General features: G+C 39.7%; 1 protein-coding gene across 2 annotated transcripts; it reads left to right on the forward strand.

Annotated features, from left to right (window-relative positions):
- The first annotated feature begins 372 nt into the window (after positions 1-372).
- atp2a1 (ATPase sarcoplasmic/endoplasmic reticulum Ca2+ transporting 1) lies at positions 373-27,417 on the forward strand. 2 transcript variants are annotated; one of them, XM_088320587.1, is made up of 26 exons: positions 373-479; positions 556-693; positions 4,212-4,229; positions 5,910-5,992; positions 10,282-10,386; positions 12,871-13,009; positions 13,933-14,013; positions 14,087-14,172; positions 14,342-14,497; positions 14,577-14,718; positions 15,026-15,192; positions 15,266-15,354; positions 15,433-15,535; positions 15,614-15,745; positions 15,815-15,940; positions 16,086-16,304; positions 18,259-18,370; positions 18,444-18,667; positions 18,766-18,986; positions 19,111-19,313; positions 19,556-19,641; positions 21,021-21,154; positions 21,243-21,360; positions 21,542-21,659; positions 22,726-22,767; positions 27,217-27,417. In XM_088320587.1, the coding sequence occupies exons 2-25, from the start codon at positions 576-578 to the stop codon at positions 22,728-22,730; spliced, it is 2,985 nt and encodes a 994-aa protein (XP_088176713.1). In that variant the 5' UTR covers positions 373-479; positions 556-575; the 3' UTR covers positions 22,731-22,767; positions 27,217-27,417. The 2 variants fall into 2 exon arrangements, with proteins under 2 accessions (XP_088176713.1, XP_088176636.1); XM_088320510.1 differs by lacking the exon at positions 22,726-22,767.
- Positions 27,418-27,436: the final 19 nt, after the last annotated feature.

The raw sequence follows: 27,436 nt of genomic DNA on the forward strand, positions 1-27,436 counted from the left end.
TCACATTATTTGGATATTTCTAGGTCAGCGGAGAAGTCCTTGCAGGCCCAGACGGCCCACAACTGGATTGCAATAATCCCCATTTGAGTGAATGAGTGTTAACATGTGCATGGGCGCGCACAAAGTCATTCCACGTGCCCATCAGTGTCCCCTAGCTCTCATTCACAAAGTGTCACCCCTCCTGCTTTGACACATCTTATTTCCAGTTTGCTGGCCCAATGGACCCCCCACCCCACAGCAGGTGTTGCCCTCTTACACCGCCCACACCACACTCGCCGCCAATCAGAGAGCAAGAGTATGGTGAGCAGGCACCAACCGGGGGGAACTTTTTTCACACGTATAAAACTTTTGAGAACAGTTTTCCAAGTCACACTTTCTGTCAGTCCAGAGAGAGCTCGAGAGCGCGAGGGATTAAGTCAGTGTGAACGCAAAAAGGGGGGCTGCCACTTTTTCCTCCTGAATCCCAATTCAAGGAAGAGGTGGGTCAATTTTCATCCGGCTTTGCACTTGTTGCATCAGATGAGCTGATGTGAACGTGTCCTTGTGTCTCGAAAGCCTCTCCGCTTGATCCAGGGATGGAGAACGCGCATGCCAAAGAGCCCCAAGAGGTTCTGGCCTATTTTGGCGTCACCGAGGACAGGGGCCTGTCGCCTGAGCAGTTCAAAAAGAACCTGGACAAGTACGGATACAACGGTGAGGGCAGACCATGGATGGATGAATGGCTTATTTCATGTTTCTCGTCGATTCAAACTATTATTAACACGTCCATACTTATCAAAATAGTGTCTGTTAAAATTCGTTTACACTGTAAATTACAAGTGTCAAAGTCAAGGCCAGCAGGCTACTTGTGGCCTATGAGAAGCTTTTCTACGGTCTTTACTCTATTGCATTAAACTCCAATTACAATTTTAGAATATTTAAGTTGAGAAAATGATCACAATTATTTTTTTTTTCTCTAAAGTTAGCCCACTTTTGCTAAAATTGCAACTCTCGGCAACTGATGGATTTTTTCATTTCATTTTTCTGTGAGGGGTATTCTTATATTAAATGAATTTGCCTAAAATGCCCTGAAAGATTTTTATCTTATAATATTGTAATATATTGGTCAACTTTCTAGTAGGTTCGCTTAGGTAAACTTGAAATGTTTAACATTCACTCAGTCTGGCACTCGGTTCATGGCCATTTTCTTATTTGGCCCCTTGTCCATTTGACTGTCACACCTAGTACTGTCAATAATTGTAAGCAGGCAATATTAAGAGCAATGTCTAGATTTTGTCCAAGATACATCTCTCTCTCTCTCTCTCTCTCTCTCTCTCTCTCTCTCTCTCTCTCTCTCTCTCTCTCTCTCTCTCTCTCTCTCTCTCTTTCTCTCTCTCTCTCTCATGAGCATGATGAGTCATTCAAGTTGATTTTTTTTAATGTTTTGCCTTGTTTTGAGAACAAATTTGAGATATTTAGTGCAATATGGTGCCAATGAACAGAACTGAACTCACTTCGTTATGAAAATAACTTTGGCAAAAATAAACACCTAAAAGCATATATTTTTACTGAATTAAGTCATATTTAATGCTCACTTTTTTGTACCCAGAACAAGTTCTCTACCACATTCGTGAATTTCCCTACGGATGAATAAAGTATCCATCTATCTCTATCTATCTATCTATCTATCTATCTATCTATCTATCTATCTATCTATCTATCTATCTATCTATCTATCTATCTATCTATCTATCTATCTATCTATCTATCTATCTATCTATCTATCTATCTATCTATCTATCTATCTATCTATATTTGAGCAGTGGTCTAGTGGTAGAGAATCGGGACTTTCTTTTCCAGGTTCAAAATCTCTTTGGGATCGTTTTCAACACGTCATTTGTGATTTGTGACCTACAATGAGAATAAGTGAAACAAAATTTTATACTGATTTCTCATCAAAAAATATGAGAAATATTTAGAATTGTGCACATTCTACACAAGTTTGCATTATACACTGTGGCTGGGTTCTCCCTTAGAGATAAGGTGAGAAGCTCAGTCATCCGGGAGGGACTCGGTGTAGAGCCACTGCTCCTCCGCGTTGAGAGGAGCCAGTTGAGGTGGCTCGGGCATCTAATAAGGATGCCTCCTGGACGCCTCCCTCGGGAGGTGTTCCGGGCATGTCCCACCGGCAGGAGGCCCCGGGGGCGGCCCAGGACACGTTGGAGAGACTATGTCTCTCGGCTGGCTTGGGAACGCCTCGGGGTACCGTCGGATGAGCTGGAGGAGGTGGCTGGGGATAGGGACGTCTGGGCTTCCCTTTAAACGCTGCTGCCCCCGCGACCCGACCTCGGATAAGCGGAAGACAATGGATGGATGGATGGATACATATATATATATATATATATATATATATATATATATATATATATATATATATATATATATATATATATATATATATATATACCGTATTTTCCGCACTATAAGGCGCACCTAAAAGTCTTGTTTTTTTTCAAAAGCTGACCATGCGCCTTATAACACAGTGCGCCTTATATATGGCTCAATATTAAATTCGCAAGGTCTCGCAACTACGAGAAACAGCCGCCGACTCCATTTTTCGCGCTGTGCATACTGGGAAATATTAAACGATTGGTAGTTGCCGGGGCTCGTGTTGTATTTGTTTACTAAGTGGCAAAATGGCTACCCCATTAAACTGCTTAATTCATATTCAACAAATACAGTATTTGTCTGAATCCAGGGTTATGACTGGTGAAGATGTAAAGCACAATTTACCTTAAACAAACGCAGAATTATTCAGAATGTCACGTTTGAGAGAGAGAGAGAGCGAGAGAGAGAGAGCGAGATTCTCTTTCATACGTGCATTTGTATAAGAAAATGGCTCCTGTTAAGAGACACGCGTACAACGCCGAGTTTAAACTCAAAGCGATCAGTCACGCAGCACAACACGGCAATAGAGCGGCAGCGAGAGAGTTAAACTTAAATGAATCGATGGTACGGAAGTGGAGAAAGGATGAAGATAAGCTCCGCCAAGTAAGGAAAACTCAACAAAGTTTCCGTGGCAATAAAGCAAGATGGCCAGAGTTAGAGGAGACACTTGAACAGTGGGTTGTTCAACAAAGAGCGGCAAGCAGAAGTGTCAGTACGATAACTATACGTATGAAGGCAACAGCGCTGGCACAAAAACACCGGACGTGTTGGATGGCCCATTCACTGAGATATGGTCAATTCGAACACAGCAGAAGAAGAATTCGAGGGATTCGTCGATGAGGAGCTTATAGAGTGATCTTTGTTTTTCTTTTGTGTGTTTACGTTTTACATTTTACAGTTATTATGTTATTGCTTTGCACTCGTTGTTTTTGCACATTACGAGTGTCACTTTATTGCGATTGCACTAACGTTTCATTTAAAATAACAGTATCAGACGTTTTTTTCTTTGCGTGTTGACTAAATGGACAAAAAATAAAATGATATGTCGATGTTGTTCAAAGATGTCAAAGATGTGTCACGAAAATGCTTTACCTCAGAGAAAATAATAAAACGGCTGTTTATTTATTTTGGGAGTGAATGGAGTTGTGGAAAGCTTGTTTGTTAATAAAGTTTGACCTTTTTGAATATTTTGTTGACATTCCCTTGAGCGTGGCAACATCTAGAGGTTGCATAAAGTAACTACATTCTCTACTGTAGTCAAGTCGTCACATTTATTTACCGTAAATAGCCCTTAATCCCAAAAATGTCTCGAAGGACTGCACAGGATTACAATTACAAAATTGCACAATTACCTGATCTTAAACCAGCATGCACTTATAGCGCCTTATAATGGGGTGCGTCTTATGTATGGCATAAGTTTTAAAATATATCATTCATTGAAGGTGCGCCTTATAACATGGTGCGCCATATAGTGCGGAAAATACGGTATATATATATATATATATATATATATATATATATATATATATATATATATATATATATAATGTATTTATCAAGCTTTGTCTATCGATAGGCTCAGAAATCTACCTGGAGGCCAAAGAAATCCTGTAGGCACTGTATCTTAACATCTGTCTCTGAGAAAATATTGGTTTAGCCAATCACATTTACATAAGTGATGTAAAGTGGAGACTTGTCTTATTTAGTGCAGCAGATATATGAAGGGGCCAAATGTTTGATGTGGCGTTGTGAGCCCTGACAATCTCTTCTTCCTCACCTCACAGAATTGCCTGCAGAGGAGGGTGAGTCTTGCTTGCCGTCATTCCACTTGAGCTCTCCAACGCTTCTGCAGCATGATTTCTGATAAGCTACACTCGCTCTTTTAACACCTGCCATTGTGTGGAGACTTGCATTTTCATCACACTGCATCCTCCAAATGCGTCATGCGTTGTTAAGATTGTTCACTAATATGCATTAAATTCGAAATACAATATTTTGGGGTTTTGGTATGGACAAAGGGGACATGTTTTGACCAGTGTTCAGAGTAACGCGTTACAAAGTAGAGCGTTCCTGGAACAAGATTACTTTTCTCTGTAACGAGTACCGAAACGCGCTATTGATAACTCAAACTCAAATGTCTTTACAACATGTTGCGTAACTCAGCTACTTGTCAAAAACAATTTACGAAGTTCATCTAGTGAAAAGTGAATTTCCCTTCGGGGATGAATAAAGTATCTATCTATCTATCTATCTATCTATCTATCTATCTATCTATCTATCTATCTATCTATCTATCTATCTATCTATCTATCTATCTATCTATCTATCTATCTATCTATCTATCTATCTATCTATCTATCTATCTATCTATCTATCTATCTATCTAATTACCTGATCGCTTAGAACAGATTAATGAACCTTACTTACTCTGCCACCACCACACTGTTACTCACATCTTCAAAGATGAGTTGAATTGTTTATATTTACAAAGTACAAATTAGTACAGTTTCAGTGTCACCGTCTCAAAGCGCAGAGCACAAGAATTTTCCCTACTCATATTCTTCCTATCATATTTACTCGCATCTAAGCAGTGTTTTCAACTATAAAATTAAATTCTGAAATCAGGGTTTCAGCTTAATTTGACTTTTTGGTTGTGTGTCAGCAGTAGCAAATGGTTGACAGCATGAGGGGAGTAGGCGTCGCTTACACAAGAAAGACAATCTGACATGGGGCAAAAGTAAGCTCATAATTTACGATAAACGTGTTTTGAATTTTGGTCTTTATATCCGTAAAATAATTTTTGCAATACACCATCCTTGGAAAAAAGAAAACATCCAAGACAGTGCTGAGCATTGGAGGAGGAAATTGTCAACGGGTTAAAAGCCCATAGCCAAAGTGGACAGGGAGTGTCTCAGCTAAGCGTTTCCTTTCAAGCTTTCAAGATTACACAAAAATATGTGAAGACTTCACCACTTCTACAGGTTGGTGTACACGTTATATTGTATTTATTTTATTATGTGGCTATTTTTAAGCAGTTTTAGTTGGTCAGCTTCAATGTGAGTATATACGGTAATTTGTAACTAGTGACTTTCAGAGTAGCGCCCTACTTTTAGATTCAATATTCTGTCGGATACCAAAAATACTTAATGAAAGTCATTAGTAAGGGTAACTAATGACTTTTTTCAGCTATACACCCAACACCGATCCCCACCAGTATCAACAATCCTAGTTTTGTCCCCACCGATATTTTGTGATCATTCTTAAAATGTGTGCTGTGTCCACACCAATGCCAAGACCAAACCTACAATTAATCTGATAAAAGCCAAGTCAAACATTTTGACTATTTTAACATTTTTATTTTGTTATTGAGAATCGATATGCACATTCACACAAGCTTGCCACACACGTTTCTAAGTTATTACGTTTTCAGTTCAATTTCACAGAAATCTGCACATAATTGCTAACTTCTGCATTTCTTCCAGGAAAGAGTATCTGGGAGTTGGTAGTGGAACAATTTGAGGACCTGCTAGTCCGAATCTTACTTCTGGCCGCCTGCATCTCTTTCGTGAGTTGGGTTTCCTGTCTAATGCGAACTGTTACATTTCTCAGGAATTTAAGCGAGGTTGTTTAATTTGATAGAACTACCTAAACATATTTCAGGAATATAATTTAAAGAGGAAGTCAACCCCTATCACAACAATATGTTTTATGGGAGCTTCCTGACCTGAAAACGGCATTTTATTTGTTTTTGTTTTTTCTGGAATACAGCATAATGAATGACATACGCTGCCGTTGAGTGCTAAAAACGCTTTCGGCAATAAGTCATCAATCGCCAAGACATTCAAAAACATAAATGGCAGTGAATGAGTTAAAAAGGGGTATTAGAGGTGGCCCTTTTTCCACTGGCTATCGAGTGATTATGACACTAAAGTAGCGTAAAACTTTGAGAACTTTGAGGTTTTTCTTGGGAGTGAGAAAAAATGTGTGTATAGTGCCAGTCCGTGTACCGGTTGTTACCGAGCACTGCTGCAGATTACTAGCTACATTATAACTTGTGCAGAAGAAGCCCTTGTGCAGCCTCTGTTGCTCTCTCCAAAACAGTTTAGCGGAGAGAGGCCCAACACATTGTCTTAATCTCTCATCTCTGCCCTCTGGCCGGCCTACACAGCTGTCATGATGGCCTTAGAAGGCCTGATAGTGCCGGTGTGTATGCAAGCGTGCGAGGAAGCGAAAGTGTGCACAGACGTACGCATGGCTGGAGCTTTATTTTAAGAAATACTCAAGCCAGAAAGGGAAACTGTATCCTCGGACCAAGGTCGAAAAGAAGTTTGAGAACCAGAACGGGGCTGAAGGCAGCGTTTGGGTTGCACAACACCATTGTTTGTTACGATGACAAACAGGAGCTGTAGATTGGGAGTTATGTACGGTTTCTAAAAGAGAGTACAGTAAATACTGGGAATACACGGCTGCCCTAGTCATAAACGCAGGAATGTCCAGCCGCTGCAATGTGCTGACAGGTTGGGAAATTTTTGGAGCTCTTTTGTCTTTAGGTGAATATAAACAAGATGATGCTACATGACAATATCGACTTTTGCAAAGGGTGTCAATAGACCAACCCGATACAACCATTTAGATACTTCCAAAGATTGGTGTGAGGACGTTTTTTATGACTGGGACTATGCTTCAATGGTCTGCAACTAATCTATGTCAATGTCCCCATGAAAGGAACATGGAGCTGTCACACAGTGGAGTTGTCATGTAGTGAAGACGATTCAACACACAAATTGATAGAATCACAAACCTAATATCCATCCATCAATCTTTTTTATTTAGCTTATCTGAGGTCAGGTTGCAGGGGCAACAGCCTCAGCAGGGAAGCCCAGACCTCCCTTTCCTTAACTACTTCATCCAGCTCATCCGACAGGATCCCGGGGGTTTCCAGGCGATCGTACAGATGTAGTCTCTCAAGGGTGCCCTGGGTTGCAGGATATGCCGGCAACTCCTCCCGAGGGAGGTGTCACGGAGTCATCCTTATCAGATGTCCTAGCCACCTCAACTTGCTCCTCTCACTGCGAAGGAGCAGCTTATGGTGGACCAGAATTTCCTTGAGGCTGTTTGGAAGTCGCCTCCCATGGCCTTGCCAAACTCCTACCATGCCCAAGTTTTTGCCTCGACAACTGCCGAAGCCGCTTTACACTTGGCAAGACGATACCTGCCAGCTGCTTCCAGAGTCCCACAGGACAGGAGGGCCCGATAAGACGCCTTCCTAAGCTTGATGGCATCCCCTACCGCCTGTGACAACCAACGGGTCTGAAGGTTGCCGCGACAGCAGGCACCGACTACCTTACGGACACAGCTCCGATCAGCTGCCTCAACAATGAAGGCAAGAACATGTTGAACTCGGACACAGTGTCCCCGCCCCCATCGGGACTCGGGCAAAGTTCTGCTCTAGGTGTGAAGTGAAACTCCTATAGGAGATGCAAAACTTTCCTAACAGACCCTCACAGCACTCTTGGGTCTGGTAGAGGTAGAGCACTCGTATTAGGATCAAAATGTCTCGGGTTCGAGTCCTGGCTCCTCAGTGTTATATGTCGAAATGTCCTTGGGCAAGACACTGAATCCCTAATGCCCTCGATAGCAGGTAGTTGCCTTGCATGGCTGACACTGCTATCGGTTAGTTAGTGTTTGTACAAGGGAAAAGTGTGTAGCACATTGTAAAGCGCTTTGGGAGGTCTTCATTGACTATATAAATGCAGACCATATTTTCAGAAGCTGAGCCATGATTGGTAGTTGCCTGAAGAATAACACAAACAGATGGAGGTGGCAAAATCCCACAACCGTAGGTAGAAAAATATACATTTTTATATCACAATACATTCTCAATAATACTGAATAAAACTATTCATCGTCAAAGACATTTTGCATCAAGTTTCCATTTAACATTGAGTTGCAAATCATGACTGTGGTTTGATTTGGCTCTTTTATTGAAAAAAATATTTTCTATTTTTTTTTTCTATCTTCCTTTAATTTATCTAGTTTTTTTTAATAATTATGCAAAACATTTTTTTCAATTATTCTTTTGTGGGGGAAAACTGTTAAAAACTTTTTTATGTGAATTTAAAAAAAAGAGTATTTCCCCCCTAGTTTTAAGTATTATTTTCTTATCTTAGACAAGTCATGTTTATTGGTCCAGCCCTTTCAAAAAAAGTCTCAAATGGCTATCCAGACTACAGACACTAAACATTTTTTGTCTTATTTGACTAAATAAATACAAAAACATAAAAAAAAAACAAAAAAAAACAGGTTTATTTGAAAACAAAGTTATAGAATAATTTGAAAAAATCAGCTGTCTAGAAGAAATGACCTTTAGTTTTTGATTGTTCGGCCAGAAGTGCAGTGGACAAAACCAGTATGGATGGCCGTCATGAGTATAATTCCTTAACATATGGTCTCTGATAAATTTATACTACAGTAGACACTCAAAATAAGGAGAGAAGGCATCAATGAATATGAACTTGAAAAGAGAACAGGAGAGAACCAAACCCTCAGATAAGAAATTCCAAACTGTTCTAAAAGATCCTCCCAGAGACCTTTTTTTTATTGAATCTCTTTAGTTACAAAATCAGATCCACCCTAAATGGTGTGGACCAGCAACATTATTGGGTGATGGTGACAATGATGTAAGCAGCGCATAACATTTAAAACAAAGAACAACAGAAAAGTATGATAGTCACAATAACAAACTGGCATCCTATGCAATCTCCTCGAAAGGTGTCCAGTATCAAAAATAGTATAAACTTAAAAGTCTGGTATCTTTTTGATACCAATACCTGGTATTTGTATTGATGCATCCCATCAAGTGTTTAATGCTCATTGTTCAGGCTAATTTTACACAAACTAGCTACTATTATAATGCACCAGGCTGCAGAACATGATGTACGAATATGTGTATAAAAATACAAACTTAGTGTTAAAATTTTGTGGAAAGTTTCCAAAAACGTTGACTCAAGTGAAGTTACGAAGAAGTCCGGACGCGAGTTAGGAATAACAATAATTTGTAGTAGTTTATGCAGATTTGACATTCACTGTTACATAAATCTGTGTTAGTAGTTTTTCATTGTGTTTAACAGGCAAGTTTTTCCTTTATCTATATGCAATGCTGGTCTTTACGGATGTAATTTGTCGGAATATACAGAATGTTTTATTTTTTGGGGTGTAAATATCACTGAATGTACATGATTTAGGCAAATGAAAGTATTAAAAAGTAATAGGTAATACTGTTGACGACCATAAGCCAAATATTAATGAGACATTCAAAAGTATGTGGAATATGTGAACGATTCCACAAATGTTCAATATGCGCACTGCCTGAGACACGGCATACGTCACGTCGGTAATCCAGCTCCTGCCAAACATGCTGTTTCATATCTTGAGTCTCCAGCAGATTACTATTTATTTTTATTTTTATACACAAATTTTTTGTTCGTGATTTAATATGAATTATCATAATAAGTTATAGATATTCAATGCATCTCAAAATGTATGAAGAACCCTGAAGTAAGAAAAACATGTAAATCCTTCCATAAGGCTGTCGACAAAAGCTTCAAAAACATTTTATGCATTGAAATTGAGTATTTTATATGTTACTGTACTGGTTGTTATAAAACAACTGTATGAAAAAGTATAGTACTTGTTCATTGCAGCATTATCTACAAGTGTTTGCTTAAATGGACCTTGGGTAGTGAAGTTCATAAATGATATATTTATTCAACACTAAAATAATTATATAATCAAGGAAAATGTAACGTTTTCTCTCTCTCTCCCTGTTACGCTCTCTTTTTCTCTCTCCTTTAGGTTCTGGCTTGGTTCGAGGAAGGCGAGGAGACAGTCACAGCCTTCGTTGAGCCTTTTGTCATTCTCCTCATCCTCATCGCCAATGCAGTGGTTGGCGTTTGGCAGGTCAGCAGCTCTCTGAAGAACGCAAGGGGACAATCGCAGTTTCAAGGACACATACCCCCCCCCAAGGCCGTCTTTTACACTCACCTAAATAGACTCGTATTCTTAGAACCGGTCGCACATAATAAATTATAAGAGCGGCGTGTTCAGGTCGCGGGCCTTTTGTCCTTTGCAGAGTGCACCTTCCTGATCCGTGCCGAGGGCTTAAAGTATACGTCAAGCCAAAATGAGCGCCATGACATCAGCAAAGACACGTTAAGCCGATCTTGCAGGGGTGCAAAGCGAGAGCGAGAGTCCGACCTGCCTTGAAGACACTATACTACATATGCAAAAATACCTACAGAAGAGTGATCGGATTACCATCCATGTTTGACGGAAAAGTGGAAGCGAACGCTACTGGCAGTCACTTGGAAACTATGCATAGGGATTCACACATGAGTGGTATGGGAATGGAGATGACATGGATTTACACTTCAAGTCAATAAGAGGAGCTCTTGTTTGTATTCAATGACAGCGCAACTAAAAACAAAACTCATTTTCCAAATGACCAGGTTGTCAAGGAAGAAAGAAAGCTGAAGTAGTTTACCATTTATGAAAGGTAGTTTACTAAAAAATCAAAATCAAGAAACAAGACATCCATGAATTTTGAGCTTACAAAGAGATCAGGAGAGGATTGTTCTAAAGGTCTTCCCCCAAGCCCTTTCTTTTTGTTAAATCTCATAGGTTTCAAAATGCAGATCAGCCCTAAAGGGTGTGGTAATCAAAGAACAGCAACGTGATTGGCCTATAATGGGCAATGATGAAAAAAGTGCATAATAGTCAAAATAACAAACAAGAGTGAGCAATATTTGGAGAATAATGAAAGACCCTGATATTCTAAGTGATATTCTTTGCGGGTGTAAAGACAGAACCACAATCTTTACTGTAAGCAACAGAATAAAAACAATTCCAAACAAATATCAAAATATTAACTTATCAATTTAACTGCAAAACTGTGGCACAATTTAAATAGTTTGTTGATATAATTCCTCTTGGATAATGAATTTGATTTTGCCCAAAGCATCTATCTCACAAATAAGCTGTGGGAACAAATATACCACATTTGGGACTGAAAAACTTCTCCTCTCAGAAATATGTCTGGTACATTTTTTTAAGAGTTATAGTTGATCTGATTTGTAAGTATACGAGTGAAAGGCAAAGCATTACAATACGTAATCAGTCATTTATGTCCACAAATTGAATTGCATTGTTAGATTAACAAAATTGCTCGGAATTGTCGATTGCCCAAGAAAAATAACCCTTTCTTGTAGCCTGGGTCTGTTTGGCGATAAGTCTATTTCTACTAATTGTAGCGTAGTGCCTAGAAAAGAGAGGCTGAAAAAGGAAAAGGGAAATTATTAATCGCAGGAAGCAAATGAAAGCAGTTTTCTGCTTTCTCGGACTAAAGCAAAGCAAAGTAAGATGTGTGTACTTGTTATGTACTTGTTTCAATTTTAATGTATTATAAAAAAGGGATAGGCGAATATTGATACCAGGTATCATTATCGACACCTGCCTTTTTTAAAGGTTCTTGTCATGGTAGCTGATACCATTATCGGTTGCATACTAGTGGCCATTTAAAAAGCAAGCACCTGAAACTAAAGGCATATTACCCTTAGGTTAATTTCATATTAAGAAAAAGATTTAGTTGGCTTTAACCATTTTCTTTAAAAACATGCGTCCATTTTTGTTATCAGTCATATTATGTACAAATGTATCATAATGGACAGCAAGGCGGCGCAGTGGTTTGCGCGTGTGCGGCACAGTTCTGAGGTCATGAGATCGAACCTCCTGTGTGGAGTTTGCATGTTCATCCCGTGCTGGCGTGGTTTTCCTCCGGGCACTCCGGTGTCCTCCCACATTCCAAAAACATGCATGTCAGGTTAATTGGCCGCTCCAAATTGTCCCTAGATGTGAATGAGCGAGTTGTCCGTCTCTGTGTTCCCTGTGACTGACTCGCAACCAGTTCAGGGTTTCCCTTGCCCACTGCCCGAAGATAGCTGGGATGGGCTCCAGCACCCCCGCGACCCTACTGAGGATAAGTGGTGCAGACAATGGATAGATGGATGGATGTATCAATATGTGGTATCAGTCTTGATGACAATGATCAAACGTAACCGGCGAACACAAGTGGCTAACTCATACAACTTTTTTAAAAATTGTAATTTAAAATAGCTTGCTCTAACCACCTTCCTCACGTTATGCTAACAAATGGCAGGATCCATTTTTTTTAAAATTCATGTCTGTCATAACAGCTATCTAGCTAACTCATGAAAAAAATGAATTGTTTTAGGTTATATTTAGGAAATGTACTACATTCGTCATTCAAAGAAATCACAAGTACGTAAAATTTAGTCTGTTTTCCGGTACAACAATTCCACGTAAGAGCTTGTTAAATAAAGCGAGGATTCTAAGGAATATGATGGTGGTATATTTTTCTTTCTATAGGAGCGCAATGCCGAGAGCGCCATTGAAGCTCTTAAAGAATATGAGCCGGAGATGGGTAAGGTCTATCGGGCAGACAGGAAGAGTGTGCAGAGAATCAAGGCCAGAGAGATTGTGCCTGGTGACGTGGTGGAGGTCTCTGGTAAGTATGTTAATATCCTTAAATGACAACCAAATTCTTCTAATTAGCAGACAGAAGTGGGTAGATTAGCCAAAATTGTACTCAAGTAAAAGTAATGTTACTTCAGAATAGTATGACTAAAGGGCGAAGTGAAAAAAAAAAAATTACTTGAATAAGGTAAAAAAGCATTTGGTGAAAAATCGACTAATTTAAAAATAGAATATAATAATTAAGGTAAATTCAAGTACTGTATTCTTGTGCTCAATGTTTTTCTTTTCATGACTTGTTGAGGTTGCAACGTTTCGAAGCCTTTGAAGATGGTGCCTCGAGTACAAAAACGGTTGGTTAGCCCCACACACAAAATTCAGCACCAGCTTGTTAAGTGTTGTTTGTGTTACCCGCCCTGGGGCAGCAACGGCTGTGATCTTGGCATTTTTCATAGGAGTATCACTTGAAGAGGAAGACTAGCGCTTTCTGTGGGACTCTTGTACTGCGCATACAGTATCAAAACAAAAACCAAAAACGTTTCTAACCCTGCTCTCACAAGTGCCACCAGGTGATTGTTTGGGTCGCTGGTCAAATATAAATAAAACAATCGTGACGGATGTCTCTGACAAAATAAATGCTCCTTCGGCGAATCAGCCTGACGCGTACCTACGTGAAGGGGGTTTAAGTAACGGGTTCAATGTAGCCTAATGTAGCAGAATAACAATGTAGTTTCTTCTTCACACATCTACTCTTGTGAAAGTAAAAAGCATAGTGATTTGAAAATACTTTTAGATAAACAAAAATTCCTAAAACTCACTTAAGCAAATGTAACGAAGTATATGTAACTCCTCACTACCCATCTCTGTGAACAGCACACCAAATAAACCTACCACCTAAAACTTCCATCAAAAGGTTTTACTAACTTCGTGTTTATGAACATTAATGTGCATTGGTAGTTGGTGACAAAGTACCAGCAGACATCAGGATTATCTCCATCAAGTCCACCACTCTACGTGTGGACCAGTCAATTCTCACTGGTAGGAATTGTCATTCTTAGAACACACTTTAGAAAGAGATCACATTGACGCTTTGTTCATATTTGTCTACCAGGTGAGTCAGTAAGTGTGATCAAGCACACTGATGCAGTCCCAGACCTTCGAGCAGTCAACCAAGACAAGAAGAACATGCTGTTCTCTGTGAGTATCTGCTTCGCAACTCTCCAACCTTGTGAAAACTCCAATCTTCTATGGTTCAGCTTGGAAGAATGATGGACTAAAAATGATGATGCTGTTAGAGTAGAGGAGGAATGATTAATCATCAAACTTTCATTAGTTCACCTCGAATAAGTACAAAACCCTTGTTTAGGGTACCAACATTGCTGCCGGAAAAGCCACTGGCATCGCAGTGGCAACTGGCGTCTCCACGGAAATTGGGAAGATTCGTGATCAGATGGCTGCCACTGAGCAGGAGAAGACCCCTCTGCAGCAGAAGCTTGATGAGTTCGGGGAGCAGCTCTCAAAGGTGAAAGAGCACCAAAATAACAATGGCCAAGGAATGTTTAAAATGGCTGATCTTTGGTGCATTCATCTGGCTTCACCAGGTCATCTCCCTCATCTGTGTGGCTGTGTGGATTATCAACATTGGTCACTTCAATGACCCAGTCCATGGTGGCTCATGGTTCCGTGGTGCAATCTACTATTTCAAGATCGCTGTGGCTTTAGCTGTGGCTGCCATCCCTGAAGGTAAGACCCCAAAATTCCGTTCGCCTGCCGTGGAGATTATCATATCTAAAATTCAACTTAAGCATTGTGGACATACAATGCTTTAACTGGTGACTTACTAATGCTAAATACGGTCCCGACTTTTACAGGAAGGATGTGACACAGTTTTGGTTAGCTCACTACTTTTTTGTGTTTGAAATTGAACATAAGGGAGGTGCTTCAATATGAATTGTACTGTGTGCCCCTATCCAGGAAAATAACTTGTGACCTTATAACTAAATTTAACACCCATGTACCACAATATAATAGTTTATTTTTTTATTCCCAGGTCTGCCTGCCGTCATCACCACTTGTTTGGCTCTGGGAACGCGACGTATGGCCAAGAAGAATGCCATTGTCAGAAGCCTGCCATCTGTGGAAACCCTGGGGTGCACTTCAGTCATCTGCTCTGACAAAACGGGTACCCTCACCACCAACCAGATGTGTGTGACCAAGGTAGGCTGAAACATCTATTTCCCATACAAATATGTATTTCTGTAATGTTAGAGCAAATCTTAATCCCTCACAGATGTTCATTATTGATAAAGTGGATGGTGACAACGTCACTCTTGGCCAATTTGACATCTCTGGTTCAAAGTATACCCCTGAGGGAGAAGTGTAAGCGAATGCAAAAACTGTAAGACGTGATGAAGATTTCCAGGACAGTACAAAAAGAAATGTGTTTAATTTCTTTAGGACAAGGAGGGGTATGAGTGTAAAATGTGGCCAGTATGATGGACTGGTTGAGCTGGCCACCATTTGTGCTCTTTGCAACGATTCCTCACTTGACTACAACGAGGTTGGTCAAGAGTTAAAGAGGCGTCAACTGCGGGCTTTACAAATCAAATGATTTAGAAATCATCTTTCTCGTTCACAGTCAAAGGGAATCTATGAAAAAGTGGGTGAGGCCACTGAAACAGCTCTCTGCTGTTTGGTGGAGAAAATGAACGTATTCAACACGGAAGTGCGCAGCCTATCCAGGGTGGAACGAGCCAATGCGTGCTGCAGTGTAAGTACACAGAAATCCTTAAGGCTGCATTGAATCAATGACTTTTCATACTCTTCTTTCCTCTTGTAGGTAATCAAGCAGCTCATGAAGAAGGAGTTCACCCTGGAGTTCTCCAGAGACAGAAAGTCCATGTCAGTCTACTGCTCTCCAGCAAAGTCTGGAAGAGCCCCTGTAGGAAACAAGATGTTTGTCAAAGTGAGCCTCAAACACACATTATAATGATAAAAGTTCTGTTCTGAAAAAAAAAAACTCAGTTGGAACAGAACTTTAGCAAGTTCAATATGCAGTCACTTCTAAAACAACACAAATAAATACTGTTACGTTTTGAATGTCTTACCAGGGCGCTCCTGAGGGTGTGATTGAGCGTTGTTCCTACGTTCGCGTGGGCACCAATCGCCTCCCCTTGACTGGGCCGGTCAAAGATCACATTATGGCAGTGATTAAAGAGTGGGGCACAGGGCGAGACACCCTCCGTTGTTTGGCACTGGCTACCTGTGACTCTCCACTAGGGAGGGAGGATATGAACCTGGAAGACTCCGCCAGGTTTGCAGAATACGAGGTGAGTGATTGCTCCTGGTACAATCTTGTTTAAGGCTAAACATATTTTTAGGTACACAATTTGTCTTTATCATAGTAGCTTTACTCACATAAACGACTTTTAAACAATGTGAAGAAGTTATGTTTGTTGTGGTTGTCTTTGAGGTAAAATGTCGATGGAAAAATTACAACTCGTCTATATATATATATATATATATATATATATACTGGACTGTCTCAGAAAATGAGAATATTGTGATAAAGTTCTTTATTTTCTGTAATGCAATTAAAAAAACAAAAATGTCATACATTCTGGATTCATTACACATCAACTGAACTATTTCAAGCCTTTTGTTATTTGAATATTGCTGATTTTGGCTTACAGCTGAAAAAAAACTCAAAAATCCTATCTCAAAATATTAGAATACTTCCTCAGACCAAGTAAAAAAATAATTTTATAACAGCAAAACTAAATCAAACATTTGAAAATGTCCATTGATGCACTCAGTACTTGGTTGGGAATCCTTTTGCACGGATTACTGCATCAATCCGGCGTGGCATGGAGGCAATCAGCCTGTGGCATTGCTGAGGTGTTATTAATGCCCAGGATGCTTCGATAGCGGCCTTCAGCTCATTTGCATTTGTAGGTCTGGTGTCTTTCATCTTCTTCTTAACTATACCCCACAAATTCTCGATGGGGTTCAGGTCAGGGGAATTAGCAGGCCAATCAAGGACAGTGATGCCATGGTCAGTGCACCAGTTACTGGTGGTTTTGGCACTGTGGGCAGGTGCCAGATCATGCTGGAAAATGAAATCCTCATCTCCATAGAGCTTTTCAGCAGATGGAAGCATGTAGTGCTCTAAAATCTCTTGGTACACAGTTGCATTTACTCTGGACTTGATGAAACACAGTGGACCAACACCAGCAGCTGACATTGCTCCCCAAACCATTGCTGACTGTGGGAACTTCACACTGGATTTCAAGCAACTTGGATTTTGCTCCTCTCCAGCCTTTCTCCAGACTCTGGCGCCTTGACTCCCAAATGAAATTCAAAACTTGCTTTGGTCTGAAAAGAGGACTTTGGACCACTCTGCAACTGTCCAGTGCTTCTTCTCCATAGCCCAAGTCAGACGCTTCTTCCGTTGTCTTGAGTTCAGAAGTGGCTTGACCATGGGAATACGGCTATTGTAGCCCATTTCCCGGACATGTCTGTGAACTGTGGCTTTTGATACCTGGACTCCAGCTTCAGCCCACTGTCTTTGAAGCTCCCCCAAATTCTGGAAGCGGCTCTTCGTCACAATTTTGTTAAGGCTGCGGTCATCTCTCTTGGTTGTGCAGCGTTTCCGGCCACATTTTTCCCTTCCAACAGACTTTTTGTGGATATGCTTTGAAACTGCACTCTGTGAACAGCCTGCTCTTTGAGAATTTTCCTTTTGTGTCTTACCCTCCTGATGGAGGGTATCAATGATGGTCCTATGGACAGCAGTCTTCCCCATACTTGTGATTTAGTTTACTGAACCAAGCTGAGTGTTTTTAAGGCTCAGAAAACCCTCGCAAGGTGTTTCGAGTTAATAAGATGATTCAGGTGATTAGTTGAATAGCCTACTTGTATACTTTTTCATGATATTCTAATATTTTGAGATAGGATTTTTGAGTTTTCTTAAGCTGTAAGCCAAATTCAGCAATATTAAAATAATAAAAGGCTTGAAATAGTTCAGTTGATGTGTAATGAATCCAGAATGTATGACATTTTTGTTTTTTTAATTGCATTACAGAAAATGAAGAACTTTATCACAATATTCTAATTTTCTGAGACAGTCCAGTATATATATATATATATATATATATATATATATATATATATATATATATATATATATATATATATATTGACCTAAAACTGGAGACTATCTACCAAAGTTGGTCAAATTTCAAAGCGAGCACCTCCCGAAATAAACTTTCGTTTCGTCACCAGACTGACTTGACCTTTGTGGGCTGTGTTGGTATGCTTGACCCTCCGCGTAAGGAAGTTATGAGCTCCATCGAGCTGTGCAAAGCTGCTGGCATTCGTGTCATCATGATCACAGGTCAGTCGTCCTCAAGCTCGCGCTTGAAACCTTGAGGGGATAAAAAAACATGGTTCTGTCTTTCTATCTCAAGGTGACAACAAGGGCACAGCAGTGGCAATTTGTCGCCGAATTGGCATCTTCTCTGAGGATGAGGACGTCACCGGCAAGGCCTACACCGGTCGTGAGTTTGATGACCTGTCTTCTTATGACCAGAAGGGCGCAGTCCGTAAGGCTTGTTGCTTTGCCAGGGTGGAACCATCCCATAAATCGAAAATTGTTGAGTTCCTCCAAAGCTTTGATGAGATCACCGCCATGGTGAGGAAATGTTCTGAATTTTGACAGCGAGTGAACAACCCAAATGGTCCATTCAGGCAACTTTCCACTGAGGTCCTCTTTATCATTGATCAACGCAGACCGGTGACGGAGTGAACGATGCCCCTGCCTTGAAGAAGGCGGAGATTGGCATAGCCATGGGCTCTGGCACTGCAGTTGCCAAGTCAGCCTCTGAGATGGTACTGGCTGATGACAACTTTTCTTCCATTGTATCTGCTGTTGAAGAGGGCAGAGCTATCTACAACAACATGAAGCAGTTCATCCGCTACCTCATTTCTTCCAACGTAGGCGAGGTTGTCTGGTAGGTGAAACAGTAAACAAACATGTTTTCTCTGGAAAGGGGGCTTTGCGGAATATAGCCAGCATTGATACTATTGATAAAATAAAGAATTAACCAAGATGAACTCTTTCCCTTCTTTCTGCAGTATCTTTCTGACTGCGGCCTTAGGCCTGCCGGAGGCTTTGATCCCAGTTCAGCTGCTATGGGTCAACCTTGTGACTGACGGGCTTCCTGCAACTGCTTTGGGCTTCAACCCTCCAGATCTGGACATCATGGGCAAAGCTCCTCGATCACCCAAAGAACCACTGATCTCTGGCTGGCTGTTTTTCAGATATCTGGCCATTGGAGGTACATCTCAGCCTTGTTACTTCTTAGGCCGATTCAGATTCAAGGATTAGTACCCCATTAAACATATTGATGTCCAGTTAAAAAACATGCTCTAGTTCATCCAAACTTATGGTGAGGAAGTGGTCATCTCTCAACCTAAAGATAGTGGGTTTAATCTTAATACGATGGCTACTCGCGTCCTTGTGTCACTACCAAAGGATTTTGATTTCCATATTTTCTTCAACACGTCAAATGTTTTTCAGGTTATGTTGGTGCTGCAACCGTTGCTGCAGCCGCTTGGTGGTTTCTGTATAGCGAGGATGGCCCATTGGTCACCTTCCATCAACTGGTGAGTACTTGATGAGCGAAATACTTTAAAACAAACAAATACTTCAGAACAGTGAATGAAAATACTGTATTTTCCGCACTATAAGGCGCACCTAAAAGTCTTAATTTTTTTCAAAAGCTGACCATGCGCCTTATAATACAGTGCGCCTTATATATGGCTCAATATTAAATCGCAAGGTCTCGCAACTTACGCAACAGCCGCCGACTCGATTTTCCCCCGAACGTGGAGTAGTCCGTGGTGTATGCTGGGATTTATATACCGGCGTTTCATTGGCTAACCAATGTGTCAATCATCATTTGAATCGATCGCTATTAGCTAAAGTTTTTCGGAGCCTCGGATAGGCTAGAGGGCCGAAACAAACCCTGCAATTGGCCGAAAAAGATGTGTCAATCATCCGTTAAATCGATCGCTATTGGCTGAAGTTATTCGGAGCCTCGGATTGGCTAGAGGGCCAAAACAAACCCTGCAATTGGCCGAAAAAGATGTGTCAATCATCCGTTAAATCGATCGCTATTGGCTGAAGTTATTCGGAGCCTTGGATAGGTTAGAGGGCCGAAACAAACCCTGCAATTGGCCGAAAAAGATGACTGAATAGCAAGCTTGCTAAACTACGCCATAAAGAAACATGTTTCATTAGTCTGTATTTGTAAATATTTGACTCTCCTGGATTTACTACACTCACGGTTGTAAGAAGACCATGATTGCGTATCATTATTGAACATGAGAGCTAGATAGATAGATAGATAGATAGATAGATAGATAGATAGATAGATAGATAGATAGATAGATAGATAGATAGATAGATAGATAGATAGATAGATAGATAGATAGATAGATAGATAGATAGATAGATAGATAGATAGATAGATAGATACTTTGTTCATCCCCGAAGGGAAATTCAGCTATGCGGCTTTATATTTTCCCGGTATCTTGTTTTAGAACGATCTTGATGTTGCTGTGATGAGTTGAGTGAATTGAACTCAATTCCAAGAGTTTATTTTCATATGCACAGTAAAGTTGCGAGCGAAAAAGAAAATAGAAACTAAGGAATGGTTGGCATTTCTTGAATCCCGAGACTTTAACCTTCCGAATGATATTTGAAATGATGCATTTGAGTGACATCGTACGGACACCGCATCCGCACGTGTTCTCGACACGTATTTGCGTCTTTGCAAGCTTTGGGAATGTTAAGGGGGTAATAAGTTTGACTGAACTATCTGACTGTTTTGTCGACGTTCCCATTGTAGCGCCTTATAATCCGGTGCGCCTTATCTATGGAAGATATAGGACCAAAAACTATTTTTTGGGGGTGCGCCCTATAACCCGGTGCGCTCTATAGTGCGGAAAATACGGTAATAAAATGTTTTCTCTGCCTTCAGTCCCATTTCATGCAGTGCAGTGACGACAATGAGGACTTTGCTGGAATTCACTGCCATGTCTTTGAAGCATCTCCTCCAATGACCATGGCTCTTTCAGTGTTGGTGACAATTGAAATGTGCAACGCTCTAAATAGGTTGGGCAATTCAAACATTGACTACACCAAATTGTTCTTTGAACAGTACACTCAAAATCCAAACATGATATACTCTTTCTGCTACAAGTTTGTCTGAGAACCAGTCCCTAGTGCGCATGCCCCCTTGGAGCAATGTCTGGCTGGTGGCCGCCATGACCCTCTCCATGTCACTTCACTTTATGATCATCTATGTCGACCCCCTGCCCGTGAGTCTGACCTTTCATTCTCTTACTCTTCTCATCTATCTAGTCTTAAAAGGGACAAACTTCCGCCTCCTCCTGTGTCCTTACTTTTACAGCGTAAACAGTTATTGAAGGATGATGATGTGAGATTTTGAATTGCAGTGCTATTTGAGCGTATTAAAAAGGCTGTTTGTGCCTTCTATAGATGATCTTCAAGCTCACCCACTTGACTGTGGAGCAGTGGATTGTGGTTTTGAAGCTTTCCTTCCCAGTCATTCTCATTGATGAGGTCCTCAAGTTTGTAGCACGCACATATCTCGAGGGTACGTTCTGACTCACTTTCTGGTACAGTATTGTTTATTGGGGATAGGGAAGTTTTTTTTTTTTAACAAAAACCTTTGGGAAATGCTGTTTTTGATCATTTACATTTTTTGATACATTTTTGTAAATAGTTTAAATAGAATAGAATAATACAATAGAAAAGGGGTAGGCACACTTTTTAAATCACAGGCGGAATTGGGTTACAAAAATTGGCAGAAGGGTGGAAAAATGATCGTGTAATCTTTTTGTATCTACCAATACAGTCTGCAATATAATACCTCAATACATAGAGAAAAAGATAACGTGGGGTATCCAATATTTTTCATTTTGTTGCTGCTATTTCAAAAAGAGGTATCTCAAGTTTTAATCTTTTTTTGTAAACATTCCATTCAAGCAAAAAATAATGATAAAAAATGACCAAAAAATGAGATAAATCTTCCAAGAATATCAGCGACAAAGAAGCATTTATAAATAACAGTAAACACACATGCAGACTTGTACATGTATGTTTTATATTTTACATCAACATATAGATAGATCTTGATAGATTCAATAAAAATGGTTTTGAAGCACTTTGAATTAAACTTATTGATTAACTTTGAAAAACTCCAAAAGGAATACAGCCAGCTAAAACGTTGTTTTTTCATTTTCATTTGGATAAATATCTTAAAGACAAAATAAAAACCTGATTAAAAAATAACAAGTCAACAAAATGTAACCAGCTATTTGAACGTTTGGGACACTGGGGAAAAAAACAGCACCAAATAAACACATTTTGAATATTGATCGCACTCCTGAAAAAATAATATAAACATATAATTATTACATTTTCAAGATTTGGCCGTCCAGATTTAAAAGCCTGATGGGCCGAATGTGGCAGTTTACTCATACTGCCATGGACAATACTTTATACTGGTAATCACATCACCACCCAAATGATGTTACAGAGCTTAAAAACCCTAAACTTCATTCACCTTACTTTTCAAACGTATTGGAATGCTTCCAGTGATGGTATAAAATGTCCACCCTTTTAATGCTTTTTATAACTGTTGCCCTCTCACAATCCAGTCTAAACACGTCCCCTCCATCCAAACCCTGTAACAAGACAAGGTATCTTCTGGCTTCAAGGTTTTAGACTTTTTAGCATTTTGCATGTTTTCAAAACCTAACATGACATTTCATGTTAGTGTTCAAGTGTTCAGATTCGTAATTCAGCAATACAGCATAGTTGGCAATGATCTTTTAAAGGATTACAGTAGCAAAAAAAATTCTGAACGACTTGTAATAAACTCTTTTTTATTGATACCTGCCAAAGTGATTGCGTATTTAGCGTATTCATCGACGAAACAATTTCGCTAAGAAGGTATTCGATTATGTATTACATTCTTGACTGGTATTGAGGAAAGGTAATATGGTTTGATTTCTCGACTTGACTAAATGATTGAAATGTATAGCACATTAAAGGGACAGTGTGTATTATTTGGTGCCTCATAGTGGTCAAAAACGAGAATAGGCAAAAATGCATATACCGTATTTTCCGCACTATAGGGCGCACCGGGTTATAGGGCGCACCCCCAAAAAATAGTTTTTGGTCCTATATCTTCCATACATAAGGCGCACCGGATTATAAGGCGCTACAATGAGAACGTCGACAAAACAGTCAGATAGTTCAGTCAAACTTATTACCCCCTTAACATTCCCAAAGCTTGCAAAGACGCAAATACGTGTCGAGAACACGTGCGGATGCGGTGTCCGTACGATGTCACTCAAATCCATCGTTCCAAATATCATTCGGAAGGTTAAAGTCTTGGGATTCAAGAAATGCCAACCATTCCTTAGTTTCTATTTTCTTTTTCGCTCGCAACTTTACTGTGCATATGACAATAAACACTTGGAATTGAGTTTAATTTAAAAAAAGACCCATCTCAGAAACATCGAGATCACTCTGAAGCTAGATACTGGGAAAATATATAGCCGGAGTAGTTCAGCGAAGTCGTTGCGTTCAATAATAATGTGCAACCATGGTCCTCTTATATCCGTGAGTGTAGTAAATCCAGGAGAGTAAAATATTTACAAATACAGAATGGTAAAACATGTTTGCTCTATGCCTTAGACAACCAAACTTGCTATTCACATTCATCTTTTTCGGCCAATTGCAGGCTTTGTTTTGCCCCTTTAGCCTATGCGAGCCTGTAAATGATAAAAAGGATCCGTCCCCTTTACCTCCGAATAACTTTAGCCAATAGTGATCGATTCAAATGATGATTGACACATTGGCTGGGAAATGCAACGCCGGCATATGTATCTCAGCATACACCGCGGACCACATCGCCTACAAGGAAAAATCTAGTCGGCGGCTGCTTGCCTTTGTTGCGAGACCTTGCGACTTAATATTGATCCATATATAAGGCGCACGGTCAGTTTTTGAAAAAAATAAAGGCTTTTAGGTGCGCCTTATAGTGCGGAAAATACAGTACTATTATATAAATGTGCATTTACCCTAAAGCCTGTTTTTATTTTTATTTTCCCATTTCGTCTATATTTTTCCCCTTATTTTTACCTTTTGACCCTTTTTCCTTAATGTTTTTCTTTCTTTTTCCTTTTTTTCATCTTTTCTTTTTTTCCTTTTACTATTGTTTTCTTCATTAGTCTCATTTTCTTTTTTCCCCTTTTCCCTTATTTTTCTTTTCCCCTTTTTTGTCTTTCTCATTTCCAATTTTCCCCTTTTTCTTCCTTTCAATTTTTCTTCCTTTTTTATCTTTTTCACTTGTTTTTATTTCTTTGTAATTTTTTACTTTTTTCTACCCTTTTTTTCTCATCTTCCCCTTTTCCTTTAGTCTTTCTTCACAAAAGGCTGGACCAAAAAACTGATGGAAAAATGTGCAGTTTGGTCAATTCGAGTCTCTGTCCTTTGTATTCCTCCTCGTGTTTTGTAGCTGTCATTTTCAGTTACACTACACAGTGATAGCTAGTAGTCAAATATCGCACATTGTCCCTTTAACTTTGCTATCAAAGCATTTTATAGCACTCGATTAAGCATTAGAAGTGATCTTTGTGACTTCAGACTTCAGTCTTTTTTAGATAGATAGATAGATAGATACTTTATTCATCCCCGAAGGGAAATTCACAAATTTTTGTACCTGTGAAACATGTCAACTAAACAAGTCAATGAATGAGGATTTTGGCGAGATAAGCTTGTTCTTCTTTAAGCAATAAGCAGAGAATGCCAGTGTGATCAAGGTCAAATGGATTGACTCCAAATCTGCATGTTGGTAATCGCCTCGGCATTGAAAACTGATGTGCACATTTAATGTTAATTAGGGATGGGTATGAATATAAATGTGTTAATCCACTTTTCTGAAATCAGTCAGTGGCGTGCAACTGGTTGTTTGTTTTAAAATGTTTGAATAGATTATGAAAAATACAATGAATGAAAAATTTACATATTATACTAGGTCTGTTAAAACAAAGGCTAATGAAAAAAACTTGCATTACATCGCTCATTGTTACGTTGATTGTGTTTTTAAAATTGGACAAATACATTACAAAACATTTTGACTAAATTTGCGCAGTTATTCATCATTTTGAAGATTACGTCGTTGTCACTATTGGCCAATCATGTGGTTGTTCTTTGATATCCACACCCCTAGGGATGGTCTGTTTTTAGTTACCCTGAATATTTTGTATAAAGAGGGGAATAAGGGGAAGGGTTTAGGACGGAGTGGAATTCTCTTATCTGAGGCTCCTTCCCTGGTTCTGCTGGCAAGTTCAAAATCCATTCATGTCTTCTATCCTTATTTTGAGTGTCTACTAATGTTAACACATATACTGGACTGTCTCAGAAAATTAGAATATTGTGATAAAGTTCTTTATTTTCTGTAATGCAATTAAAAAAACAAAAATGTCATACATTCTGAATTCATTACACATCAACTGAACTATTTCAAGCCTTTTATTATTTGAATATTGCTGAATTTGGCTTACAGCTTAAGAAAACTCAAAAATCCTATCTCAAAATATTAGAATATCATGAAAAAGTATACAAGTAGGCTATTCAACTAATCACCTGAATCATCTAATTAACTCGAAACACCTTGCGAGGGTTTCCTGAGCCTTAAAAACACTCAGCTTGGTTCAGTAAACTAGATCACAAGTATGGGGAAGACTGCTGATCTGACTGCTGTCCAGAGGACCATCATTGATACCCTCCATCAGGAGGGTAAGACACAAAAAGAAATTTCTCAAAGAGCAGGCTGTTGACAGAGTGCAGTTTCAAAGCATATCCACAAAAAGTCTGTTGGAAGGGAAAAATGTGGCCGAAACGCTGCACAACCAAGAGAGATGACCGCAGCCTTAACAAAATTGTGAAGAAGAGCCGCTTCCAGAATTTGGGGGAGCTTCAAAGACAGTGGGCTGAAGCTGGAGTCCAGGTATCAAAAGCCACAGTTCACAGACGTGTCCGGGAAATGGGCTACAATAGCCGTATTCCCATGGTCAAGCCACTTCTGAACTCAAGACAACGGAAGAAGCGTCTGACTTGGGCTATGGAGAAGAAGCACTGGACAGTTGCAGAGTGGTCCAAAGTCCTCTTTTCAAACGAAAGCAAGTTTTGCATTTCATTTGGAAGTCAAGGCGCCAGAGTCTGGAGAAAGGCTGGAGAGGAGCAAAATCCAAGTTGCTTGAAATCCAGTGTGAAGTTCCCACAGTCAGCAATGGTTTGGGGAGCCATGTCAGCTGCTGGTGTTGGTCCACTGTGTTTCATCAAGTCCAGAGTAAATGCAACTGTGTACCAAGAGATTTTAGAGCACTACATGCTTCCATCTGCTGAAAAGCTCTATGGAGATGAGGATTTCATTTTCCAGCATGATCTGGCACCTGCCCACAGTGCCAAAACCACCAGTAACTGGTGCACTGACCATGGCATCACTGTCCTTGATTGGCCTGCTAATTCCCCTGACCTGAACCCCATCTAGAATTTGTGGGGTATAGTTAAGAAGAAGATGAAAGACACCAGACCTACAAATGCAAATGAGCTGAAGGCCGCTATCGAAGCATCCTGGGCATTAATAACACCTCAGCAATGCCACAGGCTGATTGCCTCCATGCCACGCCGGATTGATGCAGTAATCCGTGCAAAAGGATTCCCAACCAAGTACTGAGTGCATCAATGGACATTTTCAAATGTTTGATTTAGTTTTGCTGTTATAAAATTATTTTTTTACTTGGTCTGAGGAAGTATTCTAATATTTTGAGATAGGATTTTTGAGTTTTTTTCAACTGTAAGCCAAAATCAGCAATACTCAAATAATAAAAGGCTTGAAATAGTTCAGTTGATGTGTAATGAATCCAGAATGTATGACATTTTTGTTTTTTTAATTGCATTACAGAAAAAGAACTTTATCACAATATTCTAATTTTCTGAGACAGTCCAGTACATGAGACTAATGAGTCTATGCATGATAATTGCAAACTGCTGAATTTGATGATAATGTGTTGCAAACGTGACGACAGCTCCATGTTTTTCCTTTTCAATTTGTGATTTTTCTCATCTCCATGCAGTCCCAGTCTAAAGACAAGTTGAGCCGGAAGAGTGTCAAAGAGCGCCTCCAAGTGGCAAAGCGTTTTCACCTGAGAACAGAAGCACGCCAACAAGTTGCAAAAAATATATTTTTTGTGTATGAACTGATATCAATAAATCAGTCGGAGTTATTGTTATTATACAGTGTTTTATTCTTAAAAAATAAAAATATTTCAATAATGCTGGTGTTTGGTTGATATT

Source organism: Urocampus carinirostris, chromosome 1 (assembly GCF_059441175.1).
Source record: "Urocampus carinirostris isolate Australia breed hairy pipefish chromosome 1, RoL_Ucar_1.0, whole genome shotgun sequence".
In the NCBI taxonomy this organism is placed as follows: domain Eukaryota; kingdom Metazoa; phylum Chordata; class Actinopteri; order Syngnathiformes; family Syngnathidae; genus Urocampus; species Urocampus carinirostris.

What these genes read in the sequence shown, in the direction of transcription:
- atp2a1 (XM_088320510.1), top strand. Translation starts at nt 576, where the DNA reads ATGGAGAACGCGCATGCCAAAGAGCCCCAAGAGGTTCTGGCCTATTTT. An exon ending in CCTCACTTGACTACAACGAG is followed by an intron (nt 15,536 to 15,613) that starts GTTGGTCAAGAG and finishes TCTCGTTCACAG; the next exon opens with TCAAAGGGAATCTATGAAAA. An exon ending in CCAGGTTTGCAGAATACGAG is followed by an intron (nt 16,305 to 18,258) that starts GTGAGTGATTGC and finishes TTTCGTCACCAG; the next exon opens with ACTGACTTGACCTTTGTGGG.